At 47.9% G+C, this 21609-nt stretch overlaps 1 protein-coding gene and 1 long non-coding RNA gene across 2 annotated transcripts; one reads left to right on the forward strand and one right to left on the reverse strand.

The window, feature by feature from the left end:
* The first annotated feature begins 2813 nt into the window (after positions 1-2813).
* On the forward strand, positions 2814-4124 carry LOC124182614. The gene is made up of 3 exons (XR_006870820.1): positions 2814-2915; positions 3308-3378; positions 4095-4124. It is a non-coding gene; the product is annotated as an uncharacterized LOC124182614 (long non-coding RNA).
* A 16510-nt stretch (positions 4125-20634) lies between these two features.
* On the reverse strand, positions 20635-21594 carry LOC124183636. Its single transcript, XM_046572354.1, has one exon. The coding sequence runs from the start codon at positions 21592-21594 to the stop codon at positions 20635-20637; it is 960 nt and encodes a 319-aa protein (XP_046428310.1).
* Positions 21595-21609: the final 15 nt, after the last annotated feature.

Here is a 21609-nt window from a genome sequence, read left to right on the forward strand (position 1 = left end):
CCACCGCCAAAACTATAGGCGCAGCATTCGCAAAAGAATACATTACACGTTACGGTGCTCCTCGAGCTCTACTCACAGACCAAGGACAGAATTTCATGAGCACAGTTATCAAACATCTTTGTAAACTTTTCAAAATTAAGCAAATACGAACTACAGCTTACCGCCCACAGTCTAACGGATCGCTAGAACGCAGTCACCTTGTTCTCATCGAGCACATCAAACACTACAGGGATGCTGGTAAAGACTGGGACGATTACATCCGCTTTGCAATTTTTTGTTATAACACCGCGAAGCACGAAGGTACCAACTTCACCCCCCACCAACTAATTTTTGGCTCTCAAGCCAGACTCCCAACAGACGCGAACCCTGCCAGCGCGTATACTCGTTCCTACGATTCCTTCCTTCTAGACTTAATCGCTAATCTATCCAGCATCCGAAAACACGCCGCGTCCAACCTCCAACAAGCGAAGCATCGTTCCAAGACGTATTACGACCGTAACGTCAACAGCCAAAATTTCGAAGCAGGTCAAAAGGTCTATCTACTGAACGAAACCCGATCCAAATTCGACGACCACTATAAAGGAGTGTATACGATTAAACGTATAATTGACAATATTAACGCTGAAATTTGGATTACCCCCCGAAAAACTAAAATCGTCCATTTCAATAAATTGAAATTGGCACACTTAACCGACTAATTGACCTGGACCGACGCTTGAACGAATACGAACTTGACCTGTCCAGTTTAGTAGACGCTATCCCCTTAGCCCAAAAAGGTATCGTCCAGCCTAAAATTCTATCACCAGAACAAATTATTTCCAGCCTTAAACATATCCCTCACCCGCGTCGTACAAAACCCCAAATTCCTACGCGCCATGCCATCCACCGCCCGCACCTAGAAATAATACCATTTCCCGATGACCTGCCTACTCGCTCTTCGTCGCTGCTCCGGACCCAATCGGAAATCGAAATGACGGAACTAGGCATACCTAAGCCGCGTAAATTGCTCCCCGAGCAAAGCCTTAACGATAGCTCCGAACCACTCGAAGTTTGGCGCTAAGCCCTCCGCTATTAGCAATTATATTCTTTCATTGCCTTATTCTGCCCATAATAATCTGCAGCCATAATATAATCATCAGCACGTTGCATAAGTTTCGTTTATAACATACACAATATCTATCATACATACCACCACATTTATAAGATGTCATTTGTGAATTTTTTTTTTATTCAAATGTATACTAACCCACTTAAACGCGCACTAACATCTAGGCGCTATATTTTAAGACACCTCTTTGTAATATTCTGTAAGTGATTCAGTACGATAAGATGTCATTTATAAATTTTTTTTTTTTTCATTCAAATGTATACTAACCCACTTAAACGCGCACTAACATCTAGGCGCTATATTTTAAGACCCTTCTTTGTAATATTCTGTAAGTGATTCAGTACGATAAGATGTCATTTATAAAATTTTTTTTTATTCAAATGTACACTAACCCACTTAAACGCGCACTAACATCTAGGCGCTAGATTTTAAGACCTTTCTTTGTAATATTCTGTAAGTGAGTCACTACGTTTCATGGCCTTCCGCTTCCTTCCGAACATTCTATTTCGTACCCTTACCGAATGTTCTTCCGCAAGGGGGGGCGTGTTACGTCCTCCAGACTTCATATTCCTTTCCCACGCTCTTAGTTACCTTACGCTCTGTAGTCTACCCTTATCGTTCGCGAGTCAGCAGGTTCTCCTGTAACTCGCGGCTAGCTCGCCTGCTACATCCGGCAGAAGCAAGCAGATCCATCCCAGCACTCAAGCAAGACACCTATCCCTCTAAACCAAGACCATACCCTTTTTCCCTTGACCGACTCCGTTGCATTGACCACTAATAAACAATCATATACTTTAAATCGTTTACCTTCCCTTGATACCGATCCCTTTCTATTCCATTCCCTTCCTGCATTGGGAGTAGTAGCACGCGAGTGCATAGTCGACGTGAACGGACCCTACAATAGCCAAATAACACCTTGGCTGGGCGTGGAGTAAGCTCCGATTACCGCTCATCGGAGCCTACGCAATCTACCCCGTAACACACCACTGAAATAGAAAAAAACTGAAAAACCAATTCCGAAAACGCTTCTTTTAAAATTCTGAAAAAATTCACACTGATTTTATAATTAAAAATATGATTTGTAAGCACGACACGATAATGGGATCGTATTTTAAATCATAAAATCAGTGTGAATTTGTTTAGATTTTTAAAAATGTCGTTTTCGAAATTGGTTTTCCGTTTTTTTTTAAATTTCACCAGTGGCTAAAAAAATCTGAAAAAAATTCAGAGACCCTTGTGGGTCGGTTGCAAGATCCTACTAACCAATTATCAAAATGAGAGGAGGTGAGGTACATTGGTTGCAATTGGTAGATTGTCGTAGATCGGCTTCAAATATATGAAAAAAAAATTTTTAATCTCTTTCAGATTTTTATTTTGAGCGAAGAAAATTACGGGCCAGCAGGGTCACTAAGGGCTCAGAATAAATTTTTTTAAAAATTAGAGATTTAAAAAAAATATATTTCAAGCTGATCTACGACCATCCAATATTGAAATTCCAAAAAAGCCATCTAACGACCACCCTTGTGTAGATAGTAAAACGAAAGTAATTTTCAGACGAACGGTAAAATCGCTAACCCGCGTACGCAGAATCGTAAGAGTTGAGAAAGAATATCCTGTATCAACATTTCAGTATGCGTTGTCGATTAGCATTTTAATCGTTCATAGGACGAAGCAATATCAGTCGTAATAAACTGAATGCTGCAAACAGAATTATCTCATATTCCTTGTCTTATGTACAGACGAATCCTGTTGACAATTTGGCGACTGAGATGGAGGCGTTAAACCGGATCGTCAACCAGGACGAAATGTGAGTACGCGCACAAATCGCTTTGGAAATCCCAAATCAGCGTTTGTTGGTAACCGTTCAACAATCATGTCATCAAATATTCACATCGGAATCTAATAAATTGTAGGAGATGCATTTTTTTTAAACAAAAAAAAATATTTCCTAAACAACGCTTCCAAAAATTTGTTACATACCAATTTCAATTTTTCTAACACGCCGATTGAAGCATTTCGAACAATCTATCGTTTCGGATTGTAGATACGACTTTTGTTTCCATAAATAAAAAAATGTTAAGGCCTCTATGCAGAGTCCCCCTTCCTCAATAACAATTGACCCGACATGTTCGCATCCCGACTTATTCCGGTCTTATTCCCTACACCCCATCTGTACAAAGAATATTTTATTCATTGCAGGATGGATGAAAGTACAACGCCTCAACCTGGTGTTGCCTTGGACAGCGCGGAGGTCCCAAAAACTCCGAATCGTAAGTACTTGTGTGATGCATGCGGTGCGCTTTTTTATTCACCATTTCAATATCGGCATTCCAAACATACAGTGGAGCCTTACACATAGCTTACACAGACAATGCTGGAGAAGGTTGTAAGTTTTCCATTCGGTATTGCGAAAGAGTAAGAGGTATAGCAAGCCCTGCTCGCGAATGGATACTTTATGCAATTTGCATATTTAGATTGTTTTTTTAATAAAAAGAATACACTTATTTTGTTACCAACTTTAGTAAATCTTCGGCCAAATGTGTAGATTCAGTAAAAGAATCGTCAGAATGCAGTCGTGTAGGGTTGTGGACTCTAAAAAAAACATTGTACAGTCGCATGATTTGATTTAGAATTTACTTTTTAAATCCAGAACTTCAGGCGGGCCCGATCTGGTGATTTTTTATGGAATCTTACGGAAAAGTGGTCTGTCTGGAGAAAACAATTCAAAAAAAATTGTTTTATGGAAAATAGAGTTTACAGGGCCGTCAAAATTATGATGCCAATGTTATTAAAAAGAAGATCGTAAACTGCAACTTTTACTTTCAATTTTTTTTTTACAAATACTTCAAAGAAAGTTAAAAAGAAATCGGGTGAAGTCGTATACGACCTTATATGGTGTTTTTTTTAATTTTCCACGCGGACCAGCGTAGATGATTGTAGTGGACTGCAATAGGTTACTCTCAGTTGTGTTGTTCTGCTTTTACAGCTATCCCGAACGAGAATACGAAGAAAAAAAAATTGGCGATGGTGGGACAAAAAAAGGCCAGAAAACAGAAAGAAAAAACGTCCGCATCTGCGTCAGATACTCCGCAACTACACAAGGTGGCCAGATCCACCTCGAACTAGCGGGACAAGCGAGTGTCTCGGAATCCGCGGTTCCGAAAGACTCGCACTGACGGTCCGTCGAAGCAGACGTCTTCGGACCCGCGGACGACGGAGGAACGAGCGTAAGCAGTAATGGTGAACACGATACTCAATCGTATGTAACAAAAATTGATGCAGTAATAATAAAAACCATACAAAAAAGACTAATAATAATAATGATGATATTCCTGACAGTAATAAGAATAATAATAATATTGGGTAATGACAACATTTATTCTATTTTCTGACGTACGTTCGTTGATTGTTTGGCCAAGTGCACGTCTTCCTAGTGATTGTTCTGTTTGAAATTGAAAACAGCACAAGGAGTAGACATGGTGCATTCGACTCCATGTTGACCATTATCCCAACACAACCAGCTTTCGTGCGACATTCTTTACATTGCTCACCCTTTCGAATAAAGCATACGCATTTTATTCGTGGTGCCTACAAAAAAATCCATAAAAAATTCAAGGATATTTTCAGAACATTTTCAGGGTATTCAATGATATTTAGGAAAAGTGGAAATCAACTGCAATGACAATTAATGATACGTGGGTGATTCTACTGAGTCCAGACACAAGTCAGGGTCCTCGATATTTGATTCAAACTTTAATGGTAATACATTGTAAACTTCGTCATTTCGGGATATATTTCGAGATATACATAAACAATTTCTCATAAATATTTGAATCGAGAGTCGACCGGCGAAGTCGAAGTATACTGCAAAAAACAATAAATTGGGAATATATATATATATATATATATATATATATATGTATATATATATATATATATATATATATTGTAACGTGGCAGTTCGGCTAGGCCTGCCCGTTACAAGAGACTCCCTGAACCCTGGGCGAGATCCCGGAATCAGGGTCTAGAAAATCGAGTCGCGGAATAATTTCAGAGAGCGCCAGAACTGGAGTCACGCACCCGAGCTTCGACAGGGACAAAATAGAGCATTGCGACCCAGATATTTCAGGTTTTTGTTTTTAATTTTTTTTTCGAGTGCACCGGCTACCCTCCAGTGACCAATTCCAACACCGAACATCTTTCGAGGCCAGGCGAAACCACGACGATCTCGCGGGAAGGACACCGAGGCTGCGGAGGGGGAGGCAACGCAGATCCCTGCAGCGAGGGAATCCAAGGCGGACGCGATTCCCGCTGGCGGCCGGCGCGCCGCAGCCTCCCCGCTCACCCCGCTTACGCCCAACCAAGGCAACCGCGAGGCACCAGCTAGCGACGAGGGAGCACCACCCCGCCCAACCCCAGGACTACGTAGAGCTGCGCGGGAGACGACATCGCGATCTAGCCTTAAGTTCTGCGCCGCGTAGAGACGACAGGTGCGCGGCAAGTTGCGCAATCCCCAAAAATCGATGACCGATCGATTGTTGCGCATTCTTAGGGTGATGACGTCACGAAAAATTAGCGCGACGAGATCGGCGTTGCGACCATCCGAGATCACTCTAGTTCTGGAGCGCCACGAGACCGGTGTCATTAGTTTTGCGTGCGTAGTTGGTTCCCGTTTGGAAAATTTGGAGAATGAGCCGTCACGAGGGAGTCGGCCCCTTCGTCGCGTGGATGTGGAGCGGTAAGCGTTGTTAATATTCTCGCGGTCGAATTTCGAGGGTAATTGAGTCAAGGCTGATCCGAAAAAGGGTAGCCGTTTCTTTTGTTAGTTTGCGTATCGAAAAGTACTCGAAATTCGTATGCCGATTCTTTTGCTTGGTGACCGTAGCCTGAGTTGCGCGTAAGAGAGTAACGTTAACTTCGGGGAATCCAGAAAATCGAGTCGAGCCACGGGTTGAGCCGAGACGTTATTGTCTCGAGCTTGAGTGTGACCGAAGTCCGTTACACGGGGGCAATTCACGTCATCCGGCACATCTTCGATTATCGTACAGGTCGCGAGCAATCACGGGGAGCATTCGAATTCGCGACTGCGGCCTGCCGTCGCCGAGGCAGTGAAGCTCGGGTGCGTGCTGATAAGCGTATGCGTTTTTAGAGGAGGATCGCGGGTGTCGCGACGAGCCTCGCATCACTTTAGTTATTTAATATTCTTTTTAGTTATTTAATATTCTTTTTTTTTTCTCTTTCGTCTTTTCTGTTGTTTGCAGTATCAGTTAGTATTAAGTTGGCGATCAGCGCCATTGTGTAGAGGACGTTCGCGGGCAGCGCATCGAGTCCGATTTTGTTTTTGGTTTTTAGGAAGTAGGATATGGTTCAGACGGCGACTAGCGCACGTAGGCCGTAGAGGTCTCCTAGATTTATTCACCTTTTTTTTTTGTTGTTATTAATTTTTTATTTTTATTTTATTTGGAGTACTTCTACCTTTCTTATTTAGTTAGAAAAAAAAAAAATAACCTTGTATTTGGAATCGCGAAAGACGACTTGCGTGGTCGTATTATCATTCTTTTTATTTTTTTTATTTCATTTTATTTTTATTTCTTTTGTTTTTGTATTTTCGTTGATGAGAAATATACCATTGGGATTTCATAATAATTTAGCCACATCACGTGTTGGCGTACCTGTGTTGCAATTCTCTCGACCCAAACTTTACCCCTCCCCTCTCCGCGGTACTGAGCTACCGAGCATATAGTCGCGGTGTGTCGTATTAACGATTTCGAGGCGTGTTGATCACGCCAGGCGCCCAACAAACTTCGCGATATTGTTGTAGATCCAGGGTACATCGTGGACGCCAAATTATTGTGCACGCGGTAAGTTCCCGGTTATTTGCTCCGAGTAACCGAGGTGCCGAAAAATCCACGTCACAAATTGGCGCCCAACGTGGGGCCTTCGCGAAATTTCCGCTGTAAATTTCCAAGAAAGATAGTAGCGTTGCGCGTTTCGGAAATTTCGACTTAGCAACGGCTAGCGCGCGCGGAACCAAACAACAGCGTTCGGAGAATTCGGGGGAGAGAGGTCGCGAGACACTTCGGTCAAGCGTGTTGACGTTTGGAGCACAGCGGGCCAGGTGTAAATACGTAGCGAGGAAATAAAATTGAATACAAAGGGTGGCGAATAACATCGAAAGGTTGCGATTTACGACTCAGGCTACGATTTAACGAATATACCGGGTGACGAAAAAGTACCCCGTGTATATTCACACCTTACATTTCTAGTAATAGGAATAAAATCGCCTGCCATTATCGCCCATCTCTTGATTGTGTCATATTTTATTTTCTTTTGTTATTATTTTTGATTTCGAATTTCTTTTTGTTTTACCCTGTCTTCTGCGGTTTCGGAATTATTTTTTTTTTGTTGTTTTTTTTTGTGTGTTTCGAAGACGGAGTTCAGCATCGCGGTTGAAGATTTTTTTTTTTGGTTTTGTTGCTGGTGCGACAATATATTTTTTTTTTTTTTTTTTTTCAGCCCGTCTTTTGTTTTTTTTTTGTTCTGTTTTATTTTGTTTACGGCATTTCTTTTGTTGGCGCTTTTATTCGCAATTTTGATATCGTTAAGGTAATAGAGGTGATTACACCAATACGAGGAAACATCTCTCTCACGTTCTGTTGGTGCTGGTGGAAAATAGCGAACTAATTCAACAAGTTTCGCGGAAGTATCCATACTGGGTATCATTGCTTGCACTCAGACTCTACCTACGGCTTTTGTCTTTTGATTCGAACAGTTGATTTTGCGTTCTTGTATTTTCATCACTGTCCCTTTCTTTTTTTTGGCGTGCTTCTACCTTCATTTCTGCTCTTCATTTTCGCGGGTAAAGTCAACATGGCGGAAGTACCCATTGGCGCGTGGTTGTATGACATGACGAGCGATGAGCTCGAGTTGGCGTTAGTGACCGCGAGGGTAAATTCCACCGGTAGCCTACTGGTGCGTCGTGACCGATACGTACGACACCTCCTGCGTGAGCGCGGGGATTTGACGGTCACCTGGGAACCAGAGGACGAGGATGTCTTCGCGGGGTTGGCCGAATTAGCGACCATTCCGGAACCGGTGAGGGAACAGCCCCGAAGGGCTAGCGATTCGCGGCTGTTAGAACCCGTAAATATTACCATCGCGACCCGACTAACCACGGTCGCGACGACGAGTACGGTGGTGAGCGTAGCCGTCGCCTCGGCGGCCATCACCACCTCGGCGGTTTATGGTAGCGCCTCGCGACCGACCGCGTACCAGGTTCCGACGCGAATACCCTTCCACTCGATTCCGTTTTCAAGGGCGAGTGGAGCACAGGGGTACTGGGGAGAGGCCTCCCCAATACAAGGGCATCGACATGGGCTCGAGGAACCCATCGGGGATTCTACCCGGCTAGTAGCGGGGCCGCCAGCTCCGCGGGTCGAGTTCCGGTCGCTGCCGGTCGATCCCGCCACAATTCCTCGCGATATGGCGACCGCTGCCCGGCCGACCTGGGCCCGGGATTCAAACATCGAATCGCGTACCCGGGATTCAAACATCGAATCGCGTACCCGGGAAACAATCCGTGACATCCCGAGGGCCCTGCGGGGGTGGAACCTCAAGTTCTCTGGGATTGGCGAGCCGAGTGTCGAGGATTTCTTGACGCGGTTGGAAGAGTGGCGTAGTTTGTCAGAATTGAGCGAGAACGAAGTGTTGAGTTCGCTCACGATGATCTTCTCGGGCGTAGCCTTGGAATGGTTGCGTTGCGAACGGGACAGCTGGGTCACGTACGATGAGTTTCGCGCGGCATTACGTTTGTGGTTCGGGGACGGGACAGTCGGAAGTCGCGTGGAGGACCAGGCTAGGTCGCGAACCCAGGGACCAGTAGAGTCAGTTACGGAATATCTTTCCTGCGTTCGAGGGTTGTTGAGACGGATGCCGCGTCCGTACACGATGGAACAGCAACTAGACCTGGCCTTTAAGAACCTGCGTCCCGAAATTCGCGAAGTCCTCCGTCGAAGGGAAATACGTACGTGGAGCGAATTAATCTATCTCGCCACGGAGCGGGAACGAAACCTCGCGTTATCTCGCGAATACCGCCCCCCGCCCACGCCGAAAGAATCCTTCATTAGTGAACTAGCGTGCCGGACCAAAACCGCGGCGGCTCGAGGCGAACCGGGATTAGCCGCAATTACCGAACCAGGGGTCGAGTCAACCGTAGCGCAGACGATCGAGAAGCTACTCGCGGCCCAGGTGAAAGGGCTCGAGGAGAAATTGCTGAAGGCTATGGCGGTGGCGACCCAGAGGGGTAAGTCTAGCGGCGCACAGCCAAGTGCCGGAAGCCCGTCTTCAACGAGGCCGACCTCGCCAAAGTTACCCGCGCGAGGACCAAGGAGGGGAGCGACCCCCTCGGTTAACCAGCCGGCCCCTAGCGTGTCCCGGGCCGAACAATTTCGTGGCGACAAGGTGTGGGACAAAAAGCTATGCATGAATTGTCATCGTCCCGGTCACCGATTCAGTCGCTGTCCGGACCCCTTGCGAACCTTTTGCTACCATTGCGGGTACGACGGCGTCTATTCGACGAATTGTCCGCGGTGTTCGGGAAACCAGGGAGGGCAGCCTCGCTAAGTGTCGGCGCGGCGCCCCGAGTGGAAGACACCACGGCATTGCGTGGCGTCGAAGGGGAAATCGCGACGTGTTTTCCGATGCAGACCATGGAGTTCGGTCAACGCTGGTTTTTGCGGGTGTGTATCGGGGGCACATGGGTCAGGGCGTTGTTAGACACCGGCTCATCGCGAACATTTCTCGGTACGATCGGACACCAAATTGCGTTAGAGTACGGTCAACCAGTAAAATCACCCAGCTGTTCGAGTGTCGTATTGGCGAATGGATCGGTAGAATCAATAACCGGAGAAGTAGAGCTGCCGATAACGTTGCTGGGTGTCGCGCATAAGTTTTCGTTGCGGATTATCCCCACCTTAGTTGGAGATTGCGTTCTGGGCATGGATTTCGTGCGAAAATTTGGCTTTTCGATTGATGGCGCGCGCAAATCATGGAGAATCGCGAATATTCCGGAATACGAGGGAAAATTTGAGGAGGGTCACCCGATCCCCGTTACCGAGGTGTCAGGTTGCAGCGGTATCGTAGAGCTAGGGGATACCGAGAATCGCGAACTACGGGAATTCTTAGCGAAGGAATTACCGAAAGTCTCGGGAGACTTGGGTCTCACTCATCTCGCGGAGCACAAAATAGACGTGCAGGGAAGCGCCCCGATTAAACAGCGGTATTACCTCGTATCCCCGAAGGTGCAGGAAGCTATTAACGAGGAGGTAGACCGTATGCTCGCGGATGGAGTGATCGAACCCTCCCAAAGTTCGTGGTCGACGCCAATCGTGATGGTCAAAAAGCCAAACGGGAAATACCGGTTTTGTTTGGATTTTAGAAAAGTCAATAGCGTTTCGAAAAAAGATGCGTATCCGATCCCGTTTATGAACGGTATCTTGGATAAATTGCGGTCGGCCAAGTACATCTCGACTATAGACTTGAGTCAAGCTTACCACCAGATTCCCTTGACACCCGAGAGTCGCGAAATAACGGCGTTTACGGTCCCCGGTCGCGGATTATTTCAGTTTGTGCGGATGCCATACGGGCTTACCGGAGCCCCGGCCACCTTTCAGCGGTTAATAGACAAATTAATTACTCCCGAGATGGAGCCGCATGCCTTCGCGTATCTCGACGACATTATTGTAGTGACCACCGATTTTCGTTCGCACTTAAAATGGCTATCCCGCGTTATCGAACGGATAGTGTTGGCCGGGCTTACCATCAACCCGGAAAAGTGTGAGTTTTGTCGTAGCGAAGTTCGGTATCTAGGGTTCAAGGTGAACCAGGACGGCCTACAGGTCGATGCCGACAAGGTGGAGCCGATTCTCGAATATCCCGCGCCGAAAAACCTGCGGCAATTGAGGCGATTTTTGGGTATGGCGTCGTGGTATCGAAAATTCATCCCCGAGTTCGCCAGCGTGGCGGAACCCCTTACCCGGCTATTGCGTAAGGATAAGAGATGGGACTGGGGTAGCGAGCAGGAAGCGGCGTTCAAACGCATAAAAGCCGCGTTAACATCGGCTCCAGTTTTAACGTGTCCCGATTTTGAGCACGAGTTCGCAGTACAGACGGATGCGAGTAGCTTTGGCATTGGCGCAGTCTTGACCCAGACTATTGGCGGTATTGAGCGTGTGATCGCGTACGCGAGTCGGACAATGTCGGATGCGGAACGGAAGTATTCCACAACCGAACAGGAATGTCTCGCGGTGATTTGGGCCGTTAAAAAGTTTAGGGCATACCTAGAAGGATATCACTTCACGGTAATAACCGACCACGCGAGTCTAAAGTGGTTGCGGGAATTGCGAAATCCGACGGGTCGGTTGGCTAGGTGGGCGCTCGACTTACTCGAGTACGATTGCGAGATCAAACATCGAAAGGGGGCGATGCACCATGTGCCCGATGCACTATCGCGAATGTACGAGGGCGAAAACGAGGGGACGGAGCAGCTAGCCGCCCTCGACGTGGCTGGTGACGGCAAACCAGGGACGGAGCGTAAGGCCGTCTGGGAAGTCGTAGTCGATCCCTGGTACCAACATCGCGTCAAGGACGTCCTGGACTACCCTCACAAGTTCCGAACTTGGTCGGTGGTCGAGGGACGTCTCTACCATCTCCGGGCGGACCCCTTAGTCGAGCCAATACTAGCGGACTTGGCGCCGTGGAAATTGGTGCTCCCGAGGGAGCAGCGATCGCGGATTTTTGCGGAAGTCCACGAGGACCCCCAGGCAGGGCATCTTGGCGTCGAGAAGACCTACGCGCGAGCGAGGGCCGACTACTACTGGCCCGGAATGTATCGCGATATAGTTTTGATGGTTCGAGCGTGCGAGCGTTGCCAAGAGTGCAAAGTACAACAGGTGCCACCAGCGGGCCTTATGGGTCGACGGGTCGTCGACACGCCCTGGACTGTGGTTGCGGCGGACGTCATGGGTCCATTTCCCCGAAGTCGCGCCGGGTTCGAGTATTTGTTGGTTTTTGAAGATCTGTTTACCCGGTGGGTGGAGGTAGCGCCATTGCGAAAATCCAACGCGAAAAACATCCTTGCCGCGCTGGAAGATCTCGTGCTGTCCCGATGGGGTACCCCGGAGGTGCTCCTGACGGATAACGGCACGGAATTCGCGAATAAGGCCGTCGACGAACTGTGCGCTGCGTACCATATTACCCACGCGAAAGTACCGCCGTACCACGCGCAAGCTAACCCCGTTGAGAGGGTGAATCGCGTATTAAAAACCATGATCGTGGCCTACATCGAGGCAGATCACCGGGATTGGGATGTACACCTTCACGAATTTCGGTTTGCGTATAATACCGCTGTGCATAGCTCACTGAGAGTCAGTCCCGCGTTTTTAAACTTGGGTCGCGATCCCAAACCACGGATGCAGTTGCGACGACTCGCGGAAGGTCCCGCGGAAATCCCCGTTCCCCGTCCCGAAGTATGGGGGGACCGAATGGCGAAATTGGGTGAGCTGCGTGACTTAGTAACTAAACATCTCGAGGAGGCCCACGAGCGACAGGCACGCTATTATAACCAAGGACACCGGGATATCCGTTTCGAAGTAGGGGAATGGGTATGGAAGCGAAACCGAGTTCTGTCCTCGGCCACCCAACAGGTCGCTGCGAAGCTAGCCCCCAAGTTTACCGGTCCATTTCGCGTTGCGCAAGTAATCTCGCCCGTCGTCTATGAATTAGAGGATAGCGAAGGAGGGGGTCGCGGTAGACACCACATAAAGGATTTGAAGCGGTACGTGGAGTCTGAAGCAATCGCGCGAAGAGACGGGTAGGAACCGTGAGGGGGAAAATAGGCTTCGCGGGGAGAGGAAAGGAGTGACCGACGATCGCCACGATCCTGACTAACTTTTCCCCTTAGCTGGAGGAGATGTAGCGAGGACGGAGGATGATGTCCGGGCGATCCGGGACCTCCTCCAGTGGGCCAGGATCCCGCGCCCACCAGCCAGCGGGGAGTATACCGGGAGCCGCCTCGCGCCTCCAGACTGGCGACGGTGGATGCCACCAGCGGGGTGCTGGAATTGCTGGTGGCGGCGCCACGACTACCACGATTGCGAGGAGAAGTTGGGGCTATTTTGCCGCCGGTGTGGGTGGCCGGGCTGCGCGAAGCCCTCCTGCCCGAGCTGCCACAACCTGCCCAGCCGACCGGGCAGGTGCGCCCTCCCGACGCCACCAGCAAGCCAGCGGATCCCCCCCCTGATGTCAGTGAGGGTCCCGATGTTCCCCATAGCGAGGGAGATACCCCCGGAGAGGGCCCTAATAGCGAGGGAAGCCACCCCCCATATCCCCGTTGCGAGGGGAGTGGAGAACGATAGCGAGGAGGTGGAAGTGCTCCGCCAGCGGATCCTCGCGTCCGCCACCGGCCAGGGCCGAGACCGAGGCCGGCCGGGGCGGCGGGGCTAGAAAAACCGTCATAAAATTTTTTTTTCTTTTTTTTTCTTTCTTTCTTTTTTTTTTGTGTAGTCGTTTTTTTTTGTTGTTATATATAATAAATTCTTAGCCCCGAACATGAATGGCGTCCGCTTCTTTCATAGATCCCAGGTGGCGGGTTTTGGGAAAAATTTCAGATCCAGTGGCGCAGTAGAAAGCTCCCCGAGGCAACCATGGCGTGAGGAAGGGGATCAGTTGAGCTCGCGAAGGATCCCAGAGGACACGGGAGAAAATCTTTTTTTTTGTTTTTTTTTTTGTTGTTTTACCGTCCTCTTGGGAGGGGATTCTCGGTGAATACCGCGCAGTAGCGTGTAAGTACTTCGAGCTTGCGGTCACCTCGCGAAGTTCGGCTCGCGGGATGCAGCGCTGGCGCCCTGGCACCCCACGATCCGTCTAGGGGGGGGGGAGTTGTAACGTGGCAGTTCGGCTAGGCCTGCCCGTTACAAGAGACTCCCTGAACCCTGGGCGAGATCCCGGAATCAGGGTCTAGAAAATCGAGTCGCGGAATAATTTCAGAGAGCGCCAGAACTGGAGTCACGCACCCGAGCTTCGACAGGGACAAAATAGAGCATTGCGACCCAGATATTTCAGGTTTTTGTTTTTAATTTTTTTTTCGAGTGCACCGGCTACCCTCCAGTGACCAATTCCAACACCGAACATCTTTCGAGGCCAGGCGAAACCACGACGATCTCGCGGGAAGGACACCGAGGCTGCGGAGGGGGAGGCAACGCAGATCCCTGCAGCGAGGGAATCCAAGGCGGACGCGATTCCCGCTGGCGGCCGGCGCGCCGCAGCCTCCCCGCTCACCCCGCTTACGCCCAACCAAGGCAACCGCGAGGCACCAGCTAGCGACGAGGGAGCACCACCCCGCCCAACCCCAGGACTACGTAGAGCTGCGCGGGAGACGACATCGCGATCTAGCCTTAAGTTCTGCGCCGCGTAGAGACGACAGGTGCGCGGCAAGTTGCGCAATCCCCAAAAATCGATGACCGATCGATTGTTGCGCATTCTTAGGGTGATGACGTCACGAAAAATTAGCGCGACGAGATCGGCGTTGCGACCATCCGAGATCACTCTAGTTCTGGAGCGCCACGAGACCGGTGTCATTAGTTTTGCGTGCGTAGTTGGTTCCCGTTTGGAAAATTTGGAGAATGAGCCGTCACGAGGGAGTCGGCCCCTTCGTCGCGTGGATGTGGAGCGGTAAGCGTTGTTAATATTCTCGCGGTCGAATTTCGAGGGTAATTGAGTCAAGGCTGATCCGAAAAAGGGTAGCCGTTTCTTTTGTTAGTTTGCGTATCGAAAAGTACTCGAAATTCGTATGCCGATTCTTTTGCTTGGTGACCGTAGCCTGAGTTGCGCGTAAGAGAGTAACGTTAACTTCGGGGAATCCAGAAAATCGAGTCGAGCCACGGGTTGAGCCGAGACGTTATTGTCTCGAGCTTGAGTGTGACCGAAGTCCGTTACACGGGGGCAATTCACGTCATCCGGCACATCTTCGATTATCGTACAGGTCGCGAGCAATCACGGGGAGCATTCGAATTCGCGACTGCGGCCTGCCGTCGCCGAGGCAGTGAAGCTCGGGTGCGTGCTGATAAGCGTATGCGTTTTTAGAGGAGGATCGCGGGTGTCGCGACGAGCCTCGCATCACTTTAGTTATTTAATATTCTTTTTAGTTATTTAATATTCTTTTTTTTTTCTCTTTCGTCTTTTCTGTTGTTTGCAGTATCAGTTAGTATTAAGTTGGCGATCAGCGCCATTGTGTAGAGGACGTTCGCGGGCAGCGCATCGAGTCCGATTTTGTTTTTGGTTTTTAGGAAGTAGGATATGGTTCAGACGGCGACTAGCGCACGTAGGCCGTAGAGGTCTCCTAGATTTATTCACCTTTTTTTTTTGTTGTTATTAATTTTTTATTTTTATTTTATTTGGAGTACTTCTACCTTTCTTATTTAGTTAGAAAAAAAAAAAATAACCTTGTATTTGGAATCGCGAAAGACGACTTGCGTGGTCGTATTATCATTCTTTTTATTTTTTTTATTTCATTTTATTTTTATTTCTTTTGTTTTTGTATTTTCGTTGATGAGAAATATACCATTGGGATTTCATAATAATTTAGCCACATCACGTGTTGGCGTACCTGTGTTGCAATTCTCTCGACCCAAACTTTACCCCTCCCCTCTCCGCGGTACTGAGCTACCGAGCATATAGTCGCGGTGTGTCGTATTAACGATTTCGAGGCGTGTTGATCACGCCAGGCGCCCAACAAACTTCGCGATATTGTTTTAGATCCAGGGTACATCGTGGACGCCAAATTATTGTGCACGCGGTAAGTTCCTGGTTATTTGCTCCGAGTAACCGAGGTGCCGAAAAATCCACGTCACAATATATATATATATATATACTCCCAATTTATTGTTTTTTGCAGTATACTTCGACTTCGAAGTATATATGACTTCGATATATATATGTTGTGACGTGGATTTTTCTGCACCTCGGTCACTCGGAGCAAATAACCGGGAACTTACCGCGTGCACAATAATTTGGCGTCCGCGAGGTATCCTGAGCCTGAAACAATATCGCGAAGTTTGTTGGGCGCCTGGTGTGATCAACACGCCTCGAAATCGGTAATACGACACACCGCGACCATATGCTCGGTAGCTCAGTACCGCGGAGAGGGGAGGGGTAAATTTTGGGTCGAGAGAATTGCAACACAAGTACGCCAACGCGTGATGTGGCTAAATTTCTATAAAATTCCAATGGTATATTTCTCATCAGCGATAATACAAAAACAAAAAGAAATAAAAATAATAAAAAAAAATAAAAAGAATGATAATACGACCACGCAAGACGTCCTTCGCGATTCCAAATACAATCTTACTTTTATCTAAACTAAATAAGAAAGGTAGAAATACTCCAAATAAAATAAAAATAAAAAAAAATAATAACAAAAAAAAAGGTGAATAAATCTAGGAGACCTCTATGGCCGACGTGCGCTAGTCGCCGTCTTAACAATACCCTACTTCATAAAAAAAAACCAAAAACAAAATCGGACTCGATGCGCTGCCCGCGAACGTCCTTTACAAAATGGCGCTGATCGCCAACTTAATACTAACTGATAATGCAAACAAAAAAAGAAGAAGAAAAAAAAATTAATATTAAATAACTAAATTGATGCGAGGCTCGTCGCGACACCCGCGATCCTCCTCTAAAAACGCATACTCTTATCAGCACGCACCCGAGCTTCACTTCCTCGGCGACGGCGGGACGCAGTTGCGGATTCGAATGCTCCCCGTGACTGCTCGCGACCTACACGAGAATGGAGGATGCACCGGACGAAGTGAAATGACCCCGTGTAACGGACTTCGGTCACACTCAAACTCGAGACAATAACGTCTCGGCTCAACCCGTGGCTCGACTCGATTTTCTGGATCCCCCGAAATTAACGTTACTCTCTTACGCGCAACTCAGGCTACGGTCACCAAGCAAAAGAATCGGCATACGAATTTCGAGTACTTTTCGACACGCAAACAAAAAAAGAAAACGGCTACCCTTTATCGGATCAGCCTTTACTCAATTACCCTCGAAATTCGATCGCGAGAATGTTAACAACGCTTACCGCTCCACATCCACTGTACAAATTGGCCGACTCCCTCGTGACGGCTCATTCTTCCCGACCTCGCAACGAAATCAGTTTTTTTTCTTCTCTACCGCAAAACCACTGCAAACGCTACTTCGAACAAAACGACCACCTGGGCCACTCGCCAGAACTAGAGTGATCTCGGATGGTCGCAACGCCGATCTCGTCGCGCTAATTTTTCGTGACGTCATCACCCTAAGAATGCGCAACAATCGATCGGTCATCGATTTTGGGGATCGCGCAACTTGCCGCGCACCTGTCGTCTCTACGCGGCGCAGAACTTAAGGCTAGATCGCGATGTCGTCTCCCGCGCAGCTCTACGTAGTCCTGGGGTTGGGCGGGGTGGTGCTCCCTCGTCGCTAGCTGGTACCTCGCAGTTGCCTTGGTTGGGCGTAAGCGGGGAGAGCGGGGAGGCTGCGGCGCGCCGGCCGCCAGCGGGAATCGCGTCCGCTTTGGATTCCCTCGCTGCAGGGATCTGCGTTGCCTCCCACTCCGCAGCCTCGGTGTCCTTCCCGCGAGATCGTCGTGGTTTCGCCTTGCCTCGAAAGATGTTCGGTGTCGGAGTTGGTCACTGGAGGGTAGCCGGTACACTCGAAAAAAAAATAAAAACAAAAGCCTGAAATATCTGGGTCGCAATGCTCTATTTCGTCCCTGTCGAAGCTCGGGTGCGTGACTCCAGTTCTGGCGCTCTTTAAGATTATTCCGCGACTCGATTTTCTAGACCCTGATTCCGGGATCTCGCCCAGGGTTCAGGGAGTCTCTTGTAACGGGCAGGCCTAAGCGAACTGCCCCGTTACAATGTATATATATTCTCTTCTAGGAGCACGCGAGGATTGATCAGCCGACACGTGATTGCGAGAAAGATAGCTGAAATTTTTCTGATCCGGGCTACCAAATAACGAAACGGAAAAAAAAAATGGAAAAAAATCTACACACTCTCGGAATTGTTTTTTTTTTCATTCTTTTTTTCTCTTCTCGGTTATCAAAAACACAAAAAAGAAAGCGGGATTAAGCAAGAATATGAAATAAAAAAAAATGTAAGGAAAAAAAAAGTCGGTCCACTCTCACTTTCATTCATTTTCTCTCTTCTGAGTTACCCGTAATGAAAAAGGGGCGGGGATTAAGTAAAAAAAGAGGCGCCAAAAACGGGGAACAAATCGATTCACTCTCGGTATTTTATTGTTTCAATTATTTGTTCTCTTCTAAAAGAAAAAAATAAGTAAATAAAAAACAAAATAAAAAAATAAAAAGCGACCCAGGATCGAACCCGTGTTCCGCAATCCCCCACCCTCATGTGGTATCCACTCAGCTGCGCTACAGCTACGTCCGTGTACGTCTGTTTGCTTCATATGTTTACGGAGCTTGCTCGGAATTCGCTGATGATTCTTTGGAAGATTTAGTTCGAGAAAAAAATAATTTCCCCCAACCACTTGCCCATTGCACATTTTGCATAAATGTTATCGAGCTGGCTTCGTATAGTTTCACATAGACTGCGTGTACAAATATTGGAGAACACCAGGCGTCACATATTTTCACATCAATAAAAAAATAATATTTATTAAAAAAAAAAAATAAGTATTCGGACTGGGAATGGTTAATTATTTTGGTTCAGCGTCCGCTAATTGAATCCAAAATTTATCAAATCTGGAGATACTTTTATTCACTGACATTCATAATTGAAACAAGAAAAATCCCAATTCTTGCATTCCTGGAAACATCTGTGCGAGCGGGGACAAGGATGCGATTGGCAACCACTTGCTCGAGCGACCGAGTATATCTACTGTAACGTGGCGTTTCAGAATCGCCCGTCACAAGGGCACACAACCGCTATTATTTTTAGTTTACGCGTCCTCAGCAGGGTACTCCAACCAAACTCGATACAAAATAGGCAATAACTACTTTTAACTAATTCTTTTTTGTAAATTCTTTATTTCGCGCTTCGGCGCACGCTAACAAGGTACTTTGACGACAACGATCCCGACCAACAAGGGACCACTAGCTACCGCTTGCAGCTCTCGACGACTTCGCCTACTGACGGTCTCATCAGACTACACTGGCTATCTTGGTGCACCTTTATATACACCTGGGGTAGCATCCACCCGAACCTTCCGTATCGCCTCGACTGCCGGTGAACAGGGAGATAAAAATCCTCCCGGCGGCTGAGGGCAGCGTCGAAGAGGATCCAGCCGCCAGCTCTATCGGATGCAGTAAGGATGGCGTGAAGGGCAGACCGTAGCCTGCCATCCTCCGACTTACCGGCCTGGTGCCGGACCGATCCCAAACCACTACGTCCAGGTTGATAAAGCCATCATTCTGAGGATCGACGCTGCCTTCCTATCGGCAGGGACTATTTGTGTGGGTCGTGGTCCACGGTTTGGCCAACCGTCTGACTGCACGACCTCAGGCACAGGCAGCTAGCTACTGTCTGTGCAAAAGCCGGTGGAGGTGAACAATGAGGCGTCACTCTCCACCCGGTAACTTTGGCCGAGAGGCACCCTCTGTATGCCTCTGTCAAAGAAGCCCCCGATGATGGGCAGCCTGGACCGTAAACCGAAGCAGCTACAAAATCGTACGAGTTGGTGTCAACGACGAAATCGCGAGCAGCACATTACACCACATCTAGCGGTAATTTTGGAAAACGTATGACCACGCAGTAACCAATATTTGCCACAGGGGGATGGCCTATTTGCGGTGGGGGTCAACCCACCAATCAAAGAAGAAGAATCACCTCACGACAACGCGAGATCGGCGAGACGAACTACGACCTGCTATTCTACGCTTGACCTGCTGAGAGACAGCAACGTTTTTCCGCATCCTTCCGATTATTCTCTCGATTTAAGCTACCGATCCTTCTTCCTTTCATTCTACCGTTATTGTATCTACCGTTTTCCCATACTCTCTATCGTTGCACTACCGTTAACTTCTTCCCGTAAATTCAAGTCCTTTCCTTTCTTTCTACTTTCGTTTTATTATTCTAAGTTTGATTGAAATTAGAGTCAGTTTGTTTTGTCGGAAATTGACCACCAGGATTAATTCCCGTACTTCCCTTTCATCAAATTGGAGAGGAGCCTGAGTGCTGTCTGGCTCACGCGTATTAAGCAACTGGTCGTGCCAGCACGTGTTGACCCGGCGTTTCTCCGTCTTACCGTACTGCGCATGTCAGGTAGCCATTGTTTTCGAGTTCTGCACAGATTTGAAGGTGTGTGTCACACGTAATCACATACGCGTATCCCAATACAAGTAACTCTGCCGTGTAGGCACGATACACACTCCGCCCGTTGCGAATGACTGAGCAATGTAATGTGTGATCATGGTATTGTGCGATTTAATGTGAGATACAGTTTATCAAATTCACAGATATTTGTCAAGAATTAATTGGTAAAGGACACAACAAAGTGACGTTTCGTTTGAACAACCCTTGTGCTGTTCTGACAGTGGCGACTCGTGCCACTCCATCATCCCCTGGATGGATTTCGACCACCAGCCCCAATTGCCACCGCATACATGGTTGGTTTTTGTCCATGAGTAGTACTATCTGGTTGGTTGTGAGTTCACCCTGGGAAGAATGCCATTTCTGGCGGGTTTGGAGCTCGTGGAGATACTCCAAGTACCAGCGCTTCCAAAAGTCCTGTCTGGCCTTGGTTATGAATTGCCACACGCTGAGTCGGTTATCTGGGACATCAGAAAAATCATCTTCAGGTAGCATGGTGAGAGGACGCCCTATTAAGATATGGGCAGGTGTCAGTGCAATAGGATCGTTAGGGTCACTAGATAATGAGCACAGAGGTCGAGAATTAAGTACGGATTCAATTTGTATGGCTAAGGAATTTAATTCCTCAAAGGTAAGAAGTTGTTCTTTCAGCACTCGTTTGAAGTGATGCTTAAATGACTTCACAGCCGCTTCCCAAATGCCCCCAAAGTGAGGAGAAAGTGGAGGGTTGAAGTGCCAAGTAATGTTTTTCCTCACAGCATACTCGTTTACTTGGTTATGATGCGATTGGGAGGTGAATAAGGAGTAAAGTTCTCGTAGTTGGTTATTCGCGCCCACAAAATTGGTACCGTTGTCCGAATAAACATGAAACGGGACACCTCGACGTCCAATGAACCTTCCGAAGGCACCCAGGAACCCGTCGGTGGTCAGATCGCTTACGATTTCGAGATGTACGGCCTTTGTCGCCATGCAAACGAATACGCACCCGTATACCTTGATCTTGGTTCGATTTCTGAATTTTCGTTCTTTGATGAATAAGGGTCCGAAACAATCTACACCCGCATGTGAGAATGCGGCTGAATCCGTAACTCGTGCACTGGGCAGGTCTGCCATCTTTCCGTGCAGTAA

This window comes from Neodiprion fabricii, chromosome 5, assembly GCF_021155785.1.
Source record: "Neodiprion fabricii isolate iyNeoFabr1 chromosome 5, iyNeoFabr1.1, whole genome shotgun sequence".
In the NCBI taxonomy this organism is placed as follows: Eukaryota; Metazoa; Arthropoda; class Insecta; order Hymenoptera; family Diprionidae; genus Neodiprion; species Neodiprion fabricii.

Coding starts and splice junctions, on each gene's coding strand:
- LOC124183636 (XM_046572354.1), bottom strand. CDS start 21,594: ATGGCAGACCTGCCCAGTGCACGAGTTACGGATTCAGCCGCATTCTCA.